At 42.1% G+C, this 22390-nt stretch overlaps 2 protein-coding genes across 7 annotated transcripts in view; one reads left to right on the top strand and one right to left on the bottom strand.

Annotated features, from left to right (window-relative positions):
• ACSBG2 (acyl-CoA synthetase bubblegum family member 2) overlaps nucleotides 1-22116 on the bottom strand; it is a 55086-nt gene extending 32970 nt beyond the window's left edge. The window contains exons 1-2 of the mRNA XM_074338705.1: nucleotides 21932-22116; nucleotides 21581-21822 (exon numbers count right to left, since the gene is read on the bottom strand). Coding sequence (XP_074194806.1) covers nucleotides 21581-21822; nucleotides 21932-22116 — 427 coding nt within the window. The remainder of the gene's footprint in view (nucleotides 1-21580; nucleotides 21823-21931) is intronic.
• The window catches only part of RFX2 (regulatory factor X2), a 93499-nt gene continuing 92950 nt past the window's right edge, over nucleotides 21842-22390 (top strand). Inside the window, exon 1 of one of the 6 annotated variants that reach the window (XM_019710824.2) lies at nucleotides 21842-22009. The gene's annotated coding sequence lies outside the window, so the exon portion shown is untranslated. The remainder of the gene's footprint in view (nucleotides 22010-22390) is intronic. The other 5 variants (XM_019710822.2, XM_074337670.1, XM_019710823.2 and 2 more) reach the window with 5 other exon arrangements.

The following is a 22390-nucleotide window of genomic DNA, read 5'->3' as shown; positions in this document are numbered from 1 at the left end:
TAGCAAAGAAGAAAACAAATTCAGGCAGAAGACTGGATTTGGCCCACGGGAGTGTAGATTGGTGAGGTTTACTGTATAGATTAAGCAGGGTGATTCTCATTTTTATTTTCCCAGAGAAAAAGTGTAACTTTTCTCACAGCTCCCCCTGGTGGGAGCTTTCATCTCCCGGACACAAGCCTGGAGAGAATATACCATAGAATCTGGTACAATACAGGTAGCAAAGATGACGGGCCCTGACCATGACATTAGTCGGCTGTTTTTTCAAGTTTTTTTATTAAGGTAATACATTGTTTAGTCGCCTTTGTTGTTTGAGTATCAGAAAAGGTTTATAAGAAAGATCAGAAAGATTTATAACAAAGTAACAATCCTCTGTTCCACCTCTGCCCCCTCAAATCCCACAAATACCCTACCCCCAGTAGCCAACCATGATCAACTTTTTCTTTTGGTGTTAACCTCAGCATCAGACATCTTTTGACTTTCTGTTGTGGACTTGCTCACTGACAGTTTCCTATGTGTTCTGATGTATATATATATTTTATTACAACTGCCATAGGCCCACCAATAGTTTATTTTTTCCAACGTACACAAACATATAGGACAAGGATTGGGGGACTACAGCCTGTTGGCCAAATGTGGCTCACCGCCTGTTTTTATAAATAAAGTTTTATTGGCACATAGCCACGCCCATTCATGTATGTATTGTCTCTGGCTGCTTTTGCGCTCTATCAACAGAGCTATGTAGCTGCAACAGAGACCATATGATCCACAAAGCTAAATATGTTTACTACCTGGCACTTTACAGAAAAAGTTTGCCAACCCCTGATGTAGGATAATCTATCAGTTTCCTTTTTTTCCGTCTGGGAATCTTGCTCTCTAAGCCTACAAGTTCCAATCTTCCAGTCTGGCTGTTCATGCTCTAACCATGAGAATCATCATGTTCTCCTGTGTCCTGCTTTGGCCTCCTCATATTGTACAGCACTCTACAATTTGCAAAGATGCTGCACTGGGTTGAATAGTGCTCACCCCCCAATTCATGCCCACTTGGAACCTCGGAGTGTCACCTCATTTGGAAATAGGTGACACCCCTTTGCAGATGGAATTAGATGAGTTAAAACGAGGTCATACTGGAATAGGGTAGGTTCTAAATTCAATGCCTGGTGTCCTTATAAGAGAGAGACACACAGGGAGCCAGAAAGAAGGGGGATCCCGGTGGAGACAGGTCCAGGCAAAAGCCCCCAGTTTCCATCTTCACATGTATATCAGTTTGCAGCCTGCATGTCCTTTTAGTGGGGACTAAGCTTGCAGCTGGGTGGTGACTACTTTAACAACGCAAGCACGTCCCGAAAATGAGAGCGTCATCATCATTTAAAAAATTCCTGGTAGAAAAACATTCAACTGGATTTAAAATCCATTCACATCATTACAAGAAATTGTCAGTGAACAAAGAGGAAGAGCAGCTGGGGTCTTCCAGTATAATTTCACTTGTTGTCATTTGTGAATGACTTGTAAAAAGCATTTGCAAATTTCCTATCACCCGCCAAGTATAATTGTACCTGTTGTGATTTTTGAAAGATTTGTAAAACTTGCTTGTTTTTAGTTTCTTATCACCCGTTTATACACCCAAATTTTCTTGCCAACTGTGCCTGTCAAGAATTTGGAAATTGGAAACAAACCAAATGTCCATGTCCATCAACAGGAAAACGAATAGCTAAATAGTGGAATACTCATACAATAGAATACTACTAACAATTTTTTAAAAAGAATGAACAAGTGATCCACTTAACAAGACGGATGAATCTCACAGGCATAATATTACGCAAAAGGAACCAGACACGTAAGAGTACATGTATAATTTCATCAATGTGAAGTTCAAGAACAAGCAAAATAACTAGGGTGATAGACGTCAGAATAAATGGGTGGAGCTATTATCTGAAAAAGGATATCAAGGAGCGCTTTGTGGGGCTGGAAATGTTCTGTGCCATGACCTAGGTGCTGCTGACAAAGGTCCACACGTGTAAAAAGTCACACATATGTAAAAACTTAAAAAGTGTTCACTTTGACATATGTCAGTTATAGCACAGTAAAAAAGAAAAATGTCATAAAACGGTTAAACACATTTCATAACATTAAAAAGAATTTCAAGAGACCAGTAGCAAAATTTTCCAATCAGTAATTGTATATAGTGATGATAAGCATAGAGGTTAATGTAAAAAGTTACATTCGTGCAAGGAAGTTCAGTTTTTTAATTAAAAGCTTGAAAAAGATTTCATGAGGAAGTTGTATACAAATACATAAATATCATTTTATACATTCTCTTTGCAGGAAGAACAATTGAAAAGCACCAGACGATGAGGTAACAGAAGGAAGGATTTTTACAATTTAGAATTTTCAGAATTCAGAGTTGCACATTTTAATCTGTATTTTTACATTTATTAATCTCTTTATTGCCTGTCCTCCTAACAGGATAAAATAAATACATCCCAATATGAATTGAAAAATCAGCTTCTTTCCCCTCTATTTGACCACTCCATAAACCAAAAGTGAGGGATGAAACCAGAATCACCATAACATAAACACCTAATTTTATTCTGTCTGTGTTTAAAGCCCAGTGCACGTGTTCAAGGTCCCTAATGTGGCTCTGTTAGACGCCTGGTGGCCGGGGAAGGAACTCGTGTTTCTTAACTTCCCTTATGCATGCTGGACTTCTCTTAGGAAAAAGAATTGAATGTTCTGAAACAGCAGTGGTCTGGAAAAAAAACACACACACACAAGGTTGTCCACCAGAAAATGCAGAAGATTGCCAAACCCACACATTTAACTCCTTCCAGAAACCCTTTCTCATCGTTTATGATATTCCATATTCTTTTTCCTATTTGCGATTTCCTCCAATTAATAATGAACAGGGCAGAATTCACATGGAGACATCCCCAAAAATAACATGGATAACCAGTGTCCTTTATAAAGATGTGAGTAAGCTTCAAAGAACTCCCCACCCCCATTAGACTGTTGTGTCAAAATGTTAGGCAGGCCCTTGTATAATTTTTTAAAAGTCACTCTTTTCATGGACTCCTGACTAGTCAGCTGTTCCCATTACAACTGGAGCTGTTGCAATTAAGAATCAAACATTCTTAGCTTCATTTTTGTGAAGTGGGCTATAAAAATTCTTGACCGCTTTTGTCACTGAATTGTTTCTGTTCCTGATTTTTTTTTTTTTTTTTTTAACCTCTTGCCTTCTCATTCCTCTCCGCTTTTATTTGTCTCCAATTCTCCCGTTTCTCTTTTTCCCCTTTCCTTTCCTTTTTCCTTTCATTCGCAGTCAACAGGGAGCACAGGCAGGGTCATTGTATTCCCCTGCTCCCTGGTTGCCTGGAAGTGGTTAATACAGTTGGCTGAAAACATGGGATTTAGGGGAAAAATGTGTTTGACGTGTATTCAGTCTGCTCCTCCAGCGGCTGTTCGAGGTCAGGGCAGTTTGCTGTGGAAATGATTCTGTGTTGCGGAGAAATGTGGCTTCGGATGGTGACAAAGCCAGGCAAGACATAAAGAACTTGATGGCACACAGGTGCTTTCCACACAAAATCCACTATTCAGAAGCCCCATCATTATGGAAATTGTCCTTTTATGCCACCCTAGAAAGGATCAGATGCTCATACTCAGGTCTGCGCCAAGTAAGTGGCTCTTAAAACCACCCACCAAATGCATAAATGGCCTTTAAAGTCTTAGTAGCACTGGTTAATTAACAGTCATTAGTTGAATAAAAAAGAGTCAATTAGGAAGGAGCCCATCTGAGGGAGGAAAAAAAAAAGTTTTAACCTCTGAGGGCAAGTCCTCCAGGAGATTTGGAAAGGTCCCAGGCGGATGCATTTTCCTACTGTTCTTGTACTCAGACTCATTTTTAGTGGCCCTGTGGTTTTACTGGCTAATTCTTTTCTCATAAACATGTGGTTTAAATTTTCTTGTTCGACTTTTATTTTATATTTTAGCAGAAGATATCTTTTCATTTTATCATGCCTTTGGGGCTTTTTGACACCCTCAAAATTGACTGAAAAAGTAAGGTTTGCACTTGGCAAATACATTCAAAGACATACAGACGGCCTCAACCGTATGAAAGGGTCTACAATGAAAAGCCAAGCCCCCCTCCTATGGTTAGGTATATTCCAGGTTTATATTTGTTATTTTTCCAGGAGTAGCCTCTGCATGTTCAAGAATGCTGCAAAAGAGCAGGGAGGAGATGGAGTACTGGGTAGAGGTCAAGCATAGGCCAGACTGCCTGGCTTCCAATCCCAGCTCTGCAATCTGTGAACTTGGGCAAGTGACGGGACCCTTGTGTACCCACAAAGCATCATCAGCCTCTAAGATGCCCCCCCACATAAGAGGGTCCCCAAGGATGGTCCTTCACACTTGCTGACCGGCTTCTAACAAATATGTCAGAATTGATGCGATGTCTTCACTACTGAGATTAGGTTATAAAAAGGTGGTGGCTTCTGTCTTCAGTGCATGGGGGTGCACGCTGCCAGGTCCCTGCTGCCATGTCATAAGGATACTCAAGCAGCTTGTTGAAAAGCCCACGTGGTGAGAAATGAAACTCTCCAGCCAGCGGGCAGTGAGGAACAGGTTTTCCAACAACCACATGAGTGAGCTTAGAAATGAATTCTCCCTTATGGGGAGTTGCTGTCCAGAGGATATGAAGTTTAGGGTATTTAAGATGAGTAAGTTCTAGAGCTCTGCTGTACAACGTTCTGCTCTAGTTAACAACACTGCATTGTATACTTACAATTTTGTTAAAAGAGTACATCTTTTTTTTTTTTTTTCTTTAACGTATATTTATTTCCCAATTTTACTTTTGGGTTTTTTTTGGTTTTTTTAAATTTTATTTTATTAAATTTATTGGGGTGACAATTGTTAGTAAAATTACATAGATTTCAGGTGTACAATTCTGTATTACATCATCTATAAATCCCATTGTGTGTTCATCACCCAGAGTCAGTTCTCCTTCCATCACCATATATTCGATCCCCCTTACCCTCATCTCCCACCCCCCACCCCCCACCCCCTTACCCTCTGGCAACCACTAAACTATTATCTGTGTCTATGAGTTTCTGTTTCTCATTTGTTTGTCTTGTTCTTTTGTTGTTTTTGGTTTATATACCACATATCAGTGAAATCACATGGTTCTCTGCTTTTTCTGTCTGACTTATTTCGCTCAGCATTACACTCTCAAGATCCATCCATGTTGTCACAAATGTTCCTATATCATCTTTTCTTACTGCGAATAGTATTCCATTGTGTATATATACCACAACTTCTTTATCCATTCATCTATCGAAGGACATTTTGGTTGTTTCCATGTCTTGGCCACCGTAAACAAAGCTGCAATGAACATTGGAGCACACGTGTCTTTATCTCTAAATGTTTTCAGATTTTTGGGTAGATACCCAGGAGAGGGATTGCTGGGTCATATGGCAATTCTATTCGTAATTTTTTGAGGAACCTCCACACTGCCTTGCATAACGGCTGCACCAGTCTGCATTCCCACCAACAGTGTATGAGGGTTCCTTTTTCTCCACAGCCTCTCCAACATTTGTTACTATTTGTCTTGTTGATGATAGCCATTCTGACTTGGGTGAGGTGATATCTCATTGTGGTTTTGATTTGCATTTCTCTGATGATTAGTGATGTTGAGCATTTTTCATATGTCTATTTGCCATTTGTATGTCCTCTTTGGAGAAATGTCTCTTCAAGTCCTCTGCCCATTTTTCAATTGGGTTGTTTGATTTTTTGTTGTTGAGTTGCATGAGTTCCTTGTATATTCTGGATACTAGCCCCTTATCGGAGGCACTGTTTGCAAAAATCTTCTCCCATTCAGTTGGTGGCCTCTTTATTTTGTCAATGGTTTCTTTTGCTGTGCAGAAGCTTTTAAGTTTCATATAGTCCCATTCGTTTATTTTAGCTTTTACTTCCATTGCCTTTGGAGTCAAGTTCATAAAATGCTCTTTGAACCCAAGGTCCATAAGTTTAGTACCTATGTTTTCTTCTATGCAGTTTATTGTGTCAGGTCTTATGCTTAAGTCTTTGATCCATTTTGAATTAACTTTGGTACATGGTGACAAATAGCAGTCCAGTTTCATTCTTTTGCACGTGGCTATCCAATTCTCCCAGCACCATTTATTGAAGAGGCTGTCTTTGCTCCATTGTATGTTTTTAGCTTCTTTGTCAAAAATTATCTGTCCATATTTATGTGGTTTTATTTCTGGGTTCTCAATTCTATTCCATTGGTCTATGTGTCTGTTTTTCTGCCAATACCATGCTGTTTTGATTATTGTAGCCCTGTAGTACAAGCCAAAGTCAGGAAGTGTGATACCTCCATTATTGTTCTTTTTTCTTAAGATTGCTTTGGCTATTCGGGGTCTTTTGTGGTACCAAACAAATCTGATGATTTTTTGTTCTATTTCTTTAAAATATGCCATTGGGATTTTGATGGGGATTGCATTGAATCTGTATATTGCTTTGGGTAATATGGCCATTTTAACTATGTTGATTCTTCCAATCCATGAGCACGGAATGTCTTTCCATTTCTTTGTGTCTTCTTCAATTTCTTTCAAAAATGTCTTATAGTTTTCAGCATATAGGTCTTTCACATCCTTGGTTAAGTTTATTCCTAGGTATTTTATTCTTTTTGCTCCAATTGCAAAAGGAATTGTTTTTTCTATTTCTTTTCTGAGATTTCATTGTTAGTATATAGGAAGGCAATGGACTTTTGTGCGTTGATTTTGTAGCCAGCAACTTTACTGTATTCGTTGATTGTTTCTAATAGCTTTTTGGTGGAGTCTTTAGGGTTTTCTATATATAGCATCATGTCATCTGCAAGAGATGATAATTTAACTTCTTCATTCCCAATTTGGATGCCTTTTATTTCTTTCTCTTGCCTGATTGCTCTGGCAAGGACTTTCAACACTATGTTGAAAAGCAGAGGTGATAGGGGACATCCCTGTCGTGTTCCTGAACGTAGAGCAAAGGGCTTCAGTTTTTCTCCATTAATTATGAGATTAGCAGAGGGCTTGTCATATATGGCCTTTATTATGTTAAGGTGTTTTCCTTCTATACCCATTTTATTAAGTGTTTTAATCATAAATAGATGTTGTATCTTGTCAAATGCTATTGTCTGCATCAATTGATATAATCATATGATTTTTGTCCTTTATTTTGTTTATGTGATGTATCACATTGATGGATTTGCGTATGTTGAACCATCCTTGTGCTCCGGGGATGAACCCCACTTGGTCGTGATGAATAATCTTTTTAATGCATTGTTGTATTCGATTTGCTAGAATTTTAGTTAGGATTTTTGCATCGGTATTCATCAGAGATATTGGTCTGTAGTTTTCTTTTTTGTGCTGTCCTTACCAGGTTTTGGTATCAGGGTAATGTTGGCCTCATAAAATGAGTTAGGGAGTACTGTCTCTTCTTCAATTTTTTGGAAGAGTTTGTGCAGAATTGGTATTAGATCCTCTTTGAAGGTTTGGTAGAATTCACTAGTGAAGCCATCTGGTCCCGGACTTTTGCTTTTGGGAAGGTTTTGGATGACTGATTCAATTTCGTTACTGGTGATCGGTCTGTTTAGATTTTCCAGTTCTTCATGGTTCAGCCTTGGAAGGCTATATGTTTCTAAGAACTTGTCCATTTCTTCTAGGTTGTTGAATTTGGTGGCATATAGTCCTTCATAGTATTCTTGGATGATCCTTTGTATTTCTGTGGTGTCCGTGATAACTTCCCCTTTTACGTTTCTGATTTTGCTAATCAGTGTCTTCTCTCCTTTTATCTTAGTAAGTCTAGCCAAGGGTTTGTCAATTTTGTTAATCTTTTCAAAGAACCAGCTCTTTGTCACATTAATTTTTTCTATTGTCTTTTTGTTCTCTATTTCATTTAGTTCTGCTCTAATTTTTGTTATTTCCTTTCTTCTGCTGACCTTGGGTTTTACTTGTTCTTCTTTTTCTAGTTCTTTAAGGTGTAACATGAGGTTATTTATTTGGGAGTTTTCTTGTTTCTTGAGATAGGCCTGTAATGAGATAAATTTCCCTCTTAAAACTGCTTTCGCTGCATCCCAAAAATTTTGGTAGGATGTATTTTCATTGTCATTTGTTTCTATGTATCTTTTGATCTCTCCTCTAATTTCTTCTTTGACCCAGTCCTTCTTTAAAAGTATGTTGTTTAATCTCCATGTATTTGTGTTTTTCCGCTTTCTTTTTACAGTTGATATCCAATTTCAAAGCCTTGTGATCAGAGAATATGCATGGTATGATTTCAATCTTCTTAAATTTGTTGAGACTGATTTTATGTCCCAATATATGGTCTATCCTTGAGAATGTTCCATGTACACTAGAAAAGAATGTATAGTCTGATGTTTTAGGATGAAGTGCTCTATAAATGTCAATTATGTCCATTTCATCTAATGTGTCATTTAGGGCTACTATTTCGTTATTTATTTTCTGTTTGGATGATCTATCCATAGCTGTCAATGATGTATTTAAGTCCCCTAGTATAATTGTGTTTTGGTCAATTTCTCCCTTTAGTTCTGTTAGTAGTTGCTTGGTGTATTTCGGTGCTCCCTGATTGGGGGCATAAATATTGATGACTGTTATGTCTTCTTGTTGTACAGTGCCCTTCACCATTATGAAATGTCCATCTTTGTCTCTTGTTATCTTTTTCACCTTGAAGTCTGTTTCATCTGATATCATTATGGCTACACCTGATTTTCTCTGGGTACCATTTGCTTGGAGTGTCAATTTCCACCCTTTCACTTTGAGTCTATGCTTGTCCTTGTAGCTGAGATGTGTCTCTTGGAGACAGCATATGGTTGGGTTTAGTTTTTGATCCAATCTGCTACTCTGTGCCTTTTTATTGGTGAGTTCAGTCCATTTACATTTAGGGTGATTATTGATATGTGAGGATTTCCTGTCATTCTATCTTTAGTTTTCTGGTAAGGCTGTGTCTCCATTGTTTCTTTGCCTTTTTGTTGTTGTCTATTATTTCTGTGTGGTGGTATTCTATGATGTTTCCCTCTGTTTCTTCTTTTATTTCAGTATATATTTCAATTCTGGATTTATTTTGAGTGGTTACCCTTAAGTTTATGTAAAAGAAAGTTTGATATTTAGAGTATTCCATTTTCTTCAGCACGCTTACTTTCTCCATTCCCTTATTCCGGTTCAGGCCTTTACTCTCCCCCTTTTTGAGTTTTGGTTGCCACAAATTGTCCCTGTTGATGGTGGTCGAATAGCCTCCTTTAGTATTTCTTGTAGTGCAGGTCGTGTATTAGAAAATTCCCTCAGCTTCTGTATGTCTGGAAAGGTCTTTATTCCTCCTTCATATCTAAAGGATATCTTTGCTGGATATATTATTCTTGGCTCATGATTTCTCTCTTTCAGTAGTTTGAATATTTGGTTCCACTCCCTCCTGACTTTTAGAGTTTCTGCTGGAAAATCTAATGACAATCTAAATGGCTTTCCTTTGTAAGTTACCGTCTTCTTTTCCGTGGCTGCTTTGAGGATTCTTTCTTTGTCGTTGATATTAGACAGCTTCAATACAATGTTCCTTGGAGAAGGCCTGTTGGGATTGAGGTAACTAGGTGTTCTATTTGCTTCTTGGATTCGAGGGTCCAGTTCTGTCCACAAATTTGGGAAGTTCTCATCGACAATTTGTTTGAATATATTCTCTGTTCCTTCTCTCTTTCTTCTCCTTCTGGTATGCCCATTATTCTTATATTGCTCTTTCTGATGGAGTCAGAAAGTTCTTGTAGAGTTCTTTCATTTCTTTTAAGTCTCAAGTCTCTTTCTTCTTCTATCTGTGTCATTTTCAGGTTTCTATCTTCGATGTCACTGATTCTTTCCTCCATCTGGTCAACTCTACTACCTAAGCTGGTTATTTCATTCTTAATTTCTTCTATTGAGTTCTTAATCTCCAGAAATTCTATTTGGTTCTTTTTTAAAATTTCAATCTCTTTCGTAAAATGCTCATGCTGTTCTTTGATTGAGTTTCTGAGTTCATTTAACTGCCTATCTGTGTTTTCTTGTATCTCGTTGAGTTTTTTCAGAACTGCAATCTTGAATTCTCTGTCACTTAAGTCACATATTTCTGTATCTTTAAGTGCCTTGTCTGGAGATTTTTCACTTTCTTTCTGAGCTATCTTGTTGCCTTGGTTATTCCTGGCGATTACTGGTTTACTATTTCTCTTCCTAGACATCTACAGGAGTGACTTCTGCAACAGGTTGTTTTCCAGTACTTGTTGGTAGAATGTCTTATTATTTCTCCAACTGCAATTTATTTTTCTTCTCCCACACGGTAGTGCTGTTTTCTCTGCACTATTCCTGCTTCTCACACAATGGGGGGATTCCCTGGGAGATGGGCTTCTCCTCTGTTAATAGTTCGTCTAGGTCACAGAGCGCAGTGTCCCGGTGGGTATGTGGAGAGCTTTTGATGTTCCAAAGCTCTTCCAGCTCCAGATTCAGAGCCCGTATGTTTCAGCAGTTCTGTTTACTCCTGCAGGGATCCGCCCACATAGGTGGGGTCAGGGCGGGGTGAGTTGTGAGAGGTGGCCCAGAGCAATGGCGGCAACCACCACCACAGCCGGTCCTGCCTCCACGGCTCCCTCCCCCCTGCCGGAACCAGTTGGGCTGCGAATCCGTGTCTGCGGCCCACAGTTCTCAAAACAGCAAACCCTCTGTTGTTTTGATCTGACACTGCCACTGTCTCGCCTCCAGCACTGGGCAGGTGGGGGCGGGGCGAGCCCTGGGAGGGGTGGGAGGGGGCGGCTGGTCTCAGCGCCCAAGGCTCCGCTCTCTGCTCGGCAGTGAGGGCCCAAACCACCGTTCTCAGCCTTCCTCCCTCAGTCCCTTCCCCGAGGTCTCTGCCGTGAGCGCTGGGCTCAGCCGTGGTATATGCTGTCCCCTCAGCCCTGTGGGCCATAAGCGGAGCCCTAGCAGTCCGAGTTCTTCCCTCACTCGCAGCTGCGGTAGTTTCAGGAAGCAGCGAGCTCAGAGCACTGAGCTAGGTCTGCGTCCTGCGCCCGCGCAGCTCCGTCTCCGCACTTCTCCCTTTCCTCCTCCCTCCACTCACGCGAATCTCCCACCTGTAGGTGATTTCAGTCGGTAGTGGGCCTCTTCGTGTTGCCTGTCTGCTGTGCAGGGAGTCCTTTGTGGAGTTTCTGTTGTTCGATTCGTTGTAAATTCCAGGGGAGCTTTACAGAGGCTCACCTCACACTGCCATTTTTCCGGCACTTTTAAAAGAGTACATCTCATGTTAGATGTTCTTACCACAATTTAAAAAGGAGAAGGGCCGGCCCGGTGGCTCAGGCGGTTGGAGCTGTGCTCCTAACTCCGAAGGCTGCTGGTTCGATTCCCACATGGGCCAGTGGGCTCTCAACCACAAGGTTGCCAGTTCAACTCCTCGAGTCCCGCAAGGGATGGTGGGCTCCACCCCCTGCAACTAAGATTGAACACGGCACCTTGAGCTGAGCTGCCTCCCAGATGGCTCGGTTGGAGTGCGGGCTCTCAACCACAAGGTTGCCAGTTCAATTCCTCGACTCCCACAAGGGATGGTGGGCTGTGCCCTCTGCAACTAGCAACAGCAACTGAACCTGGAGCTGAGCTGCGCCCTCCACAAATGACTGAAAGGACAACAACTTGAAGCTGAACGGCACCCTCCACAACTAAAGTTGAAAGGACAACAACTTGACTCGGAAAAAAAGTCCTGGAAGTACACACTGTTCCCCAATAAAGTCCTGTTCCCCTTCCCCAATAAACTCTTTAAAAAAATAAAAAAATAAAAAATAATTAAAAGGAGAAGAAAGAAAAGATTCATGAATCTTTCTCCAGTCGAACCTTCAGATGAGACTGCAGCCCCAGCTGACAACTTACCCACAACCTCGTGAGGAGCCTTGAGCGAGAACCACCTAGCTAAGCTGCACCTGGATTCCTGACCTACAGAAACTATCTGAAACAATGAATACTTGTTGCTTAAGCTGCTAAATTTGGGGGCAATTTGTTGTAGGGCAATAGATACCTAATATACCCAGGTCTGTCATATGTAAAATGGGACTAATAACACCAAGAATTAGTGTGAAGATGAAATGAAGTAAAATTGGCAAAATTATGGGAAAATTACCTGGTACATAGTAAGCACTCAATAAATGTTTACATATTTACTTTAAAAGGTAGTATATTTGTAAGCTCATCCACCATTGAAAAAAAGTCCTGTAAAAATACAAATATTAATAGGAAAACACTATAAACAGTGTTCTGCACTTACTTTTTTGTTGTTTAATACGTAGATGATAGCCATTCTCCTACATCTGCCCACATATTCATTTCTTTCTTTTTCACTGCTGCATAATATTCCACTGTTTAGCTGAATGCCACTTTAAACAGTCTTTTATTGGTGGCAGTTTAGGATGTCCCCAGGTTTTTGTCATTCATTTTGTCTCAGTGTCCCATTTTAAATTGTGATGTTTCTGGTCACGGAATGTTTGAGGTGGAAGAGACCCATCTTTGGAACCATTTGGTGCCAAGGTTTCAAACTGCTTCTGGGAGACCAAGTGCCCTGTGGTGCCCCCTGCCTTCGATCCACGCCTCTCCCTTTTCACCTGTCTGACTACAAACACAGGTCCCCAGACACCAAATCCAGTGTTTGCTCCGCACCTCCCAAGCCTTCCATGGGAACGGAGCTGCAGCTTTATGATGGGGTGACCTGAGGCTGGGGAATTCATTCGTATGAGTCCTAATAGTAAAATGCTTCTCCCCAGGTTAGGAGGGTTAGGAGATGTGATGAGGGGGAAAATAGGGCATGTGGGTAAATGGGTTTGGGAAATGCTGAATTGGACAGGATTAACCAGGTTCATTTACTAACAATAGTAACAATTTGGGGGCATTTGCAATATATCCCAGGTACATTACCGAGTTCATTCCAGTTAATCCTCATGACAACCCCATGAGGGAGTCTTCATAAGAGGAAACTATGGTTTACAAGGTTACCTGTACCTTTACAGTTGACTTTCCCAAGAGCACGCAGCTAGCACACAGCAGATACAGAATTCAAATTGAGTCTGAACAGTTTCCAAGGCTGTGACCACAGCTGACTGATTGCAGGACTTTTCAGGGCCTTTAAGAAGCTGTTGGGCACTGTCATTATTGATCACAGAGACCTTTCTTCATAGAGCATCTGGCTATAGTAAGACTGTCGGGCAGCAAACTGTAGCAGGGACTCGGTGTCTGCCTGTCCGTGACCAAACCTACAAATTGCAGCAGCTGGAGTGACCAGCCGTCTTGTTTGCCCTGGGCTGAGGTTGTCCCAGGAACATGGAACTTTCAGGTTTTTTAACAAACATTTTAAAAAATTATTATTCAGGTACAATTCATGTAACATGAACTTCCATCACATTAAAGAGTACAATTCAATGGTTTTAGTATATTTAAAGTGTGTGCAAGCATCCCCACTATTCAATTCCAGAACATTTTCACTAGCCCAAATGGAAACCCTGTACCCCTGTACTCCTTAAGCACTCCCCAGCCCCTAGCAACCACGAACCCACTTCCTGTCTGTGGACGTGCCTGTTCTGGACATTGACATAAGTGGAATCACACACTGTGTGACCTTGTGTGTCTGGCTTCTCTCACTGAGCACCGTGTGTTCAAGGTCCATCCACGTTGTAGCGAGTGTCAGTGCTTCCTTTTTATGGCTGAGTAATATACCAGTGTGTAAATGGAGCGCATTTTGTTTATCCATTCATCCTTTGACGGACATTTGAATCATTTCCACTTTGGGGCTGTTATGAATAATGCTGCTGTGAACATTTATGGACAAGTTTTGTGTGGACAATTACTTTAGTTACATACCTGGCAGAACTGCTGGGTCATACAGTAACTCTATGTAACTTTTTCAGGAGCTGGGACTTTCAGTTTTCAAAGTTGGAAAGTCCCAGGGAAACTGGGGCGAGTTGGTCACACCCTACAAGTGATTCCTCCCAATGTCATTTGCCCTCGAGCTTTAGATAAGAGGGCAAAGCAAGTGTACCCCTTTTCCTCCACCACTCTCCAACTTTTCTGGTTCTGTGGCTTCCTCTGCTGCGGACTTCAGACTTTGGCTGTGCCATTTTCCCTCCAAACTGTGCCCTCCAAAAACTGCTGTATGCTTAGAGTGGCTTCTTTAGGCAGGCAAAGCTTTCTCTCTGGAATGGACTGGAAGCAGAGTCCACTAGGGGGAAACGTCAGCCTTTCCTCCCTCCCGCCCTGTCTGCCTTGGGTGTCCTGTGTCAGCAGGGACCAGGCACTTCTTTGGTTTCTTGGGCCAGAATAGAGATACTGGGGTGCTAAGAGGGACGAAACAGAATGTAAGTCCCGAGCTGCAATTTCCTGTGGAAAATTCACATCTGTTTCCTCCTAATATAAAATATAACCACCGTTTGAGTGGGAAACCGTGGAATTGTAACGAAACGCCAAGGATGAATCTCAGAGCAATGCTTTCATACCTTTCCTGGGTTATAATCAGAGGCTTAAAACCTTTCCTATACTTACAGAATTGCATTCTTTCATCTACATTTCCCTAATGGAAGTGTTTCTTCGATGTTTCTGCCCATCTAGCTGTAAGAGATTTGGGCAGCAAAAGAATTGAGAACCCAGTCTTGAGGAGAGATTTCCACACCCCAGTTCACAGCAGCATTCTTCACAATAGCTAAGAGGTGGAAGCAACCCAAGTGTCCACTGATAGTTCACTGGATAAACACAGTGTGGTCCATCCAGACACTGGAATATTACTCAGTCTTAAAGAGGAAGGATATTCTGACACCTGCTACAATGTGGATGAACCTGGAGGACATGAGCCAGACACAGAAGGACAAACACTGTGTGATTCCACTCATAGGAGGTCCCCAGAGGAGTTAGATTCATAGAGACAGCGAGTAGATGGTGAGCACCAGGGGCTTGGGGAGGGGGGTGGGGAGTGTGTGTTTAATGGAAACAGAGTGTCAGTTTGGGAAGGTGAGAAAGTTCTGGAGATGGATGGTGGGGATGGTTGCACAGCAGTGTGAATGTACTTAATGCCACTGAGCTGGACAGTTACAAATGGTTCAAATGGGAAATTTTATGTATACATTATCTCAAATTTAAAAAAACATTCAAGATAGATTTGGGCAAGAAGTTTGTGCCTGTAGGCATGGATTCCACTTTGGGGCTGGCTTGCTCTCTGTGGTGGTGGCACCCTATCCATTGTAGGATGCTGAGCACCATCCCCAGCTTCTACCAACTAGATTCCAGGAGCACCCCTCCCCCCAGTTATGACAACAGAAATGACCCCAGACATTGCCAGTGTCTCCTGGAGGACAGACTTACCCCAGGTGAGACCCCCTGGGTTAGGGGAGTCCATCGACCCCCCACACACACTAGGCGACACTGCATTCTATAATCATTTGACCCACTGAGGTCCTAGAATGCTGCACACATTGAAATATACAACCTGAGTGGGACAGAGAGAGGAGGTAATTCACAAATGCTGGGGGTCACCCTATTTTATACAGTTTAACCCACTCAATGGGGCCACCAAGACATAAAGATTATGGAATTCCCCAGTGACGCAGGTTTTCAGAGGAAATAGCTGAGAAAGAGGCTCCCAACTCGAAAGCCTGCTCACCTAGCAGGATCAGTGAGAAGCGTAAGAGGGGACACTGAACGGGAACCTATTAAAAGGATGTCTTAGTGGAGGTTTCCGGGGTGCTGTGAGGAGGGCCTGAGTGCCCTTTGCCCTCATCCCGGTGAGGGTGACTTGAAGGGCGCACTTTGACTCAAAGCAGAGCCCCAAGGAGCAGGGAGTGTGGGATGCCCGGTCACAGGGAGGGAGGCTGGACTGCTGACTGCTTCCTGCCAGAAACTGGAGGACGAGGGATGGGCTGCTTGTCTGTTTTGGCAGCTGAGCAAAGGCAGCTTGCTGCTAAATCGGGACGGGCTTGCAAACGCAGGGTTTGTTTGGGAAGAGGTGTGTGTTTCTGAGGAACTAGATGCGCTGGTGAACAAGGGAGCACTGACGTGGGGGCATCTTAGATCTATCCTTAAGCCTGTCCTGGCTTCCCCACAAAGAACAGAAGCAAGAGGTGGTTCCTGAGTCCCCAGGGACTGGGGAGAGAGGAAGTGGTGGTCAGTATAGAATTTGGCTGGGTAAAAGGAATCACGGGTGACAACCCACCCAAGTGGAGGTGGTGGTGGCGTGTATCCAGGGCCAGCTTTACAAGGTCCCCTGTGCTTGGTTTAATGTTCTGCTGCCTTGAAATTCTTAATGATTCTGCACAAGAAGCCTTCTCCACCACCCAAGAACTTTCATCTTCTCCTTCTTCCAGGGGCTGAGCAGGAAGAGAGTGGTGCAGTAGTGTTAGACCTCAGTGAAAAGCTGGTCATGGAGGCAAGAGCCTTGATGTTACCAGATGAGTTGTTGCTAAACTTCTGAGAGGTTCCCCTTTAACTAATGGCTAAGAGTAATCGGGTTTTCTTGAGAACTGATTGGGCGGGGGACAACTGTCACTTGACTAGCCTAAGCCCGCCGCTTACTAACATGGAACTGAAATAATTTACTACATAGTCAGTTCTGCTATAACGTGATATATGTGTTCCTAAAAAAATCACTACCCTGGGAAAAATTACACAATAAAAACCACAGGGCTTGTAATTGGATTAGAGTAACAATACCCAAAAACTTGGTCAGTGAGTTGCACAATTTAAAAAAACCCAAAAACTAATATGGTAGCAGAGCCATTTAATGTTTTGTTTTGTTTTTAATTTTATTGGGGAATATTGGGGAACAGTGTGTTTCTCCAGGGCTCATCAGCTCCAAGTCGTTGTTCTTCAATCTAGTTGTGGAGGGCGCAGCTCAGCTCCACATCCAGTTGCCGTTTTCAATCTTTAGTTGCAGGGGGCGCAGCCCACCATCCCATGAGGGCATTGAATCGGCAACCTTGCTGTTGGGAGCTCACGCTCTAACCAACTGAGCCATCCAGCCACCCCTCTGGAAGCTCAGTGGCAGCTCATTGTCTTCAATCTAGTTGTGGAGGGTGCAGCCCACTGGCCCACGTGGGAATCGAACCGGCAACCCTGTTGCTCATAGCTCGCGCTCTAACCAACTGAGCCATCCGGCCACCTGGGTAGCAGAGCTATTTAATAACAACTGTATTGAGATATAATTCATACACGATGAAATTCATCTTTTAAAGCATGTAATTTGGCGGTTTTTAGAATATGCACAGAGTTGTGCAACTGTCACCACAATTTCATAGCACTTTCATCGCCCCAGAAAGACACCCCATGTCCTGTAGCAGTCACTACCCCTCCCCCAGCCCCTGATACCCACTTATATATTTTCTGTCTCAATGGATTTGCCTTTTCTGGACATTTCATATAAATGGAATCATACAATGTGTCAGACCTTTTGTGACTGACATCTTTCACTTAGCATAATGTTCTGAAGGTTTATCCATGTTGTAGAGTGTCTAGTGCTTCATTCCTTTTTATTGCCCAGTAATATTCCATTATCTGTATTTACCATGTGTTATTTATCCATCCATCCTGTGATGGAGATCTGATTGTTTCTTCTTTTGGCTACTATGGATAGTACCACTATGAAAATTTGTGTACAAGCTTTTGTGTGGACATATGTTTTCATTTCTGTTGGATATATGTACTTAGGAGTAAAATTGCTGGGTCACATAGCAATTCTATGTTTAACTTTTTGAGAAATTGCCAGACTGTTTTCCAGAGCGGCTGCATCATTTTTCAGTCCCACCAGCAGTGTATGAGGGTTCTGATTTCTCCACCCCCTCGTCAACTCTTGTTATTATCTGTCTTTTTTATTCTAGCCATCCTAGTGGGTGTGAAGCAGTATCTCATTGTGGTTTTGATTTGTATTTCTCTGATGAGCAGTGATTTTTGAGTATCTTTTCACGTGTTTATTTCCCATTTGCATATCTTCTTTGGAGAAATATTTGCCCATTTTTAAATTGGGTTATTTTTCTTTTTGTTGTTGAGCTGTAAGAGTTCTTTATGTATTCTAGATACAAGTCCCTTATTGAATATATGATTTGCACATATTTTCTCCCATTTTGTGGGCTGTGTTTCCCACTTTCTTGATGGAGCACGAAAGCTTTCATTTCGATGAAGTCCAATTTATCTATTGTTTTCCTTTTTTCACTTGTGCCTTTGGTGTCATATTTAAGAAACCATTGCCAAACCAAGGCCATGAAGATTTTCTCCTATATTTTCTTCCAAGAGTTTTATAGTTTTATTTCTTACATTTAGGTCTCTGATCTAATTTAAATTAACGTTACATATGGTGTGAGATAGGGGTCCAATTACATCCTTTTGGATGTGGGTATCCAGTTTTCCCAGCACCATTTGTTGAAGATACTATTCTTTCCCCATTAAATGGTCTTGACACCAACGCCCTTGTCAAAAATCAATTGATTATAAATGTGCACGTTTATTTTTGAACTCTCAGTGCTGTTCCATTTATCTATATGTCTAGCTTTATCCCAATACCACACTATAGCTTCGTAGTAAGATTTTAAATCTAGAAGTGTGAATCTTCCAATTTTGTTCTTCTTTTTCAAGATTGATTGGGCTATGCTGGGTTCCTTGCACTTCTATATGAATTTAGGATCAGTTTGTCAATTTCTACAAAAAAAAATCTGGACAACATGGGATGTCATGCCATTTATTTAGGTCTTTAATTTCTTTCAATGAATTTTTTTTTTTTTTTTTTTTTAGTTTTCCTTGTACAGTCTTGGCTTCTTTTATTAAACTCATTTCAAAGTCTTTTATTATTTGTGGTGTTATTGTAATTGGAATTCTTTTCCTAATTTCATTTTCAAATTGTTCATTCATTGCTCATGCATAGAAAAAGTTGAGTTTTATGTAGTATTTACGTATACTCTGCAACCTTGCTGAATTACTTTATTGATTCTAATAGCTTTTAAATGGGTTCCTTAGGATTTTCCACATACAAGGTCCTGTCATCTGCAAATAAAGGCAGTTTTCTTGCTTCCTTTACAATATGGGTGCCTTTTATTTTTCTTGCCTACTTAGCCTGGCTAGAACCTCCAGTCCAATGTTGAATAGAAATGGTGACAGCAGACATCTTTGTCTTGTGCCTGATCTTAGGGGGACAACATCCAGTCTTTCACCATTAAGTATCATTGTCTGTCTGTGGCATTTTTGTAGATGCCCTTTATCAGGTTAAGGAAGTTCTCCTCTACTCCTAGCTTGTTGAGTGTTTTTTATCATGAAAGAGTGTTGAATTTGGTCAAATTCTTTTTCTGCATCTGTTGAGATGATCGTGTATTTTTTGTCCTTTATTCTGCGAAAATGAATTTTTATTTTTTATGTTGAATCAACCAAACTTGCATTCTTGGGATAAATTCCACTTGGTCCTGGTGTATAATCCTTTTTTATATGTTGCTGGATTTGGTTTGCTAGTATTTTGTTGAAGATTTTTGCATCTATGTTCATCAGGGATATTGATCTATGGTTTTCTCTTCTTGTGATGTCTTTATGTGATTTTGGCATCAGGATAACACTGGCTTCATAGAATGTTAGAATAGCCACATAGAGTATTCCCTCCTCTTCTATTTTTAAATAAAGTTTGTGAAAGATTAGGGTTAATTCTTCTCAAAACATTTGGTAGAATTCACCAGTGAAGTCATATGGTCTTGGGCTTTTCTTTGTGGGAAGTATTGTTGCTGTTGTTGTTGATTTTACTTTTAACTAATGTAATTTCTTTATTTGTTACAGATTCATTCAGATTTTCTGTTTATTCTTGATTCAGTTTCAGTAGTTTGTGTTTTTCTAGGAATTTGCCCATTTCATTTAGGATATCTAATTTGTTGGCATACAACTGTTCATCGTACTGTTTTATCATCTTTTCTATTTCTGTAAGGTTGGTTATATGTCCCCTCTTTCATCCATGATTTTAGTAATTTGAATCTTCTCTCTTTTCATCTTGGTCAGCCAGTCAAGTTAAAGGTTTGTCCACTTTGTCGATATTTCAAACTAACTTGTGGTTTTGTTAATGATCTCTGTTGATTTTCTATTTTGTTTCATTTATTCCTACCCTAACCTTTATTATTTTATTTCTTCTGCTAACTTCCAGTGTAATTTACTCTTCTTTTCCAGTTTCTTAAGTGGACGGTGAGATTATTCATTTGAGATCTTTCTCTCCTTTTAAAACATAGGTAATTACAGCTATACATTTTCCTCTACTAGCTGCATCCTATAAATTTTGGTATGTTGTGTTTCATTTTCATTCATCTCAAAGTATTTTCTAGTCTCCCTCATGATATCTTCTTTAATAGCAGTTTTACACATGTTAAATGGTTAAGAAACACTTAAATACTACTGTAAAATTACACCATATTGGGACAAGTTCACATTTTCAGAACAAAAATTATAGCAGAATGGAGTGTACAAGGTGGCTACAAAGCACCTCCCCTCACACCCTAAAACTTTAGTTCTCACCTGCTCGCATCCAGTCCATTAGCATGTTCTCCATAATGTACTTCCGATCCACCCACTCATGTCCACCTCCACTATCAGGTCCTTTATCTATCTAAGCCACCATACTTTTTAGTCCAGGAGAACTGTAACAGACTCCCAGTTCTTTCTCTTTCTTGTCTCCTACAATCTGTTCTCCACACAGTAAGCTTTCAAAATCACAAATTGGATTACATCTCCCCCCTGCTTAAAACCCTCCAATGGCTTCCCGATTAGAAGAGGACCCTTCCCCATAGCTTATGAGACCGCAAATGGAATGACCCCCTCCAACCTCTGACTCACCACCCTACACCCACACCTGCCCTCCCCATTTTCTCTACTCCAGCCACGCCCAAGGACCTGCTTTCTGTTTCTTCAACAGGAGTTTCCACCCCAGGGATTTTGAATTCCTGAAATTTTCTTCCCTTCCTCATTATTACGACCTTCGTGCATATGTCCTACTCATAGTTGAACCTACCATCAGGAAGTGAAGGGAGGGAAGAGGGTTGGCAAACATTTTCTGTGGCAGGCCAGATAGTATTTTTGCCTCTGCTTATGCCATTCAGGCTTAGTGCAGTTACTAAACTCTCCACTACCCAACTCTGTCCCTGTAGTGTGAAAGCAGACTTCCACTGCCCTTTAAGGAATGGGACAGGCTGTGTTCCAATAAAACTTTATTTACAAACACAGGAAGGCAGAAGTTGGCCATAGCTTACCAATCCTTAAAGGAGCTGAAAATACTGGATTCAAGCAAATAAAACAAAGTTTCATGTGTTTTTACACATGCCACAAAAAGTGCTTTTGATTTTTTTTTAAACCATTTAAGTAAAATATATTTTTAAATTCTCAGCTTGTGGGCCATGAAAAATAGGCAGCAGGCGGGTCAGAGTTTGCTGACGCGGTGCCCACACTGTGCCTGGACGTCCCTCAGTCGTCTATGGAATAAACGAAAACCCGTAGGTTTCCGAAACTCGGCCTTCCGGGAGCCACACCAACAGGCTCAGGCCTCCGCGCGCCTCCCGCTCGCCAACCCTCCAAGCCGCGCGCGCCTCCCGCCAAGCCCGGCCCTCCTTCGCTGCGATTGGTCGGGCCTCGCCCTCTTCCTCGCCGGGAAACGCCCTCTCTGACAGGCACCACGTTTAACCAATAGAACGCCGCAGGGCCTTGTACTCTGCCCTCAACGTGCCCGTTGGAGGCGGGCATGGGCGGGCCGTTAAAGGGGTGGGGCGTGGAGCCTGGTAACCGTTGCCGGTAACAACGCCCCGCCCCGTCGCTGCGGGCGGGAGGGCGGTGCGAGGCGGGCAGCAGGAGCGCGAGGAGGAGCGGCCGCCGCCGCCACCGCCGCCGCCATAGAGACTGTAGCCGTGGAGACTGTTACTTACCAACGGGGACCAACACGCAGCAGCCGCCGCCGCCGCCGCCGCGGGAGCCGCTGCCCGAACTCCCGGCCCGAACTCCAGGTGACCGATGCGACCGCCCGGGGCCCGGCCCGGCCGGGAAGTGCGGGGGGCGGCGGGGACCCCAGACGGGAGGTCCGGGGGTGAGCAGCACAGCCCCCGCCGTTCATCCTGAATGTCCGGGACGGCGCGCCCGCGGGACCCAACTTCGCACCCCCAACCCCGCTGGCACGGTTGAGTTTAGGGGCTCCCTGAGACCCCCTCCCTCCTTTTAACCAAACTCGAGGAGAGGTAGGGACCCGTCGTCTCACTTTTTATAAAACTTCCTGGTTAGGGACGCCCGGGGACCCCCTCTCACTCTTAACCTGAAAATCCCGGAATTAGGGGAGCCCCGGTAACCCCTCTCAAACTTACCTTTAAACTACCTGAATTGGGGACCCCTGT

Source organism: Rhinolophus sinicus, linkage group LG07, assembly GCF_036562045.2.
Source record: "Rhinolophus sinicus isolate RSC01 linkage group LG07, ASM3656204v1, whole genome shotgun sequence".
Classification (NCBI taxonomy): domain Eukaryota; kingdom Metazoa; phylum Chordata; class Mammalia; order Chiroptera; family Rhinolophidae; genus Rhinolophus; species Rhinolophus sinicus.
This window is presented reverse-complemented; position numbering and strand designations above follow the sequence as displayed.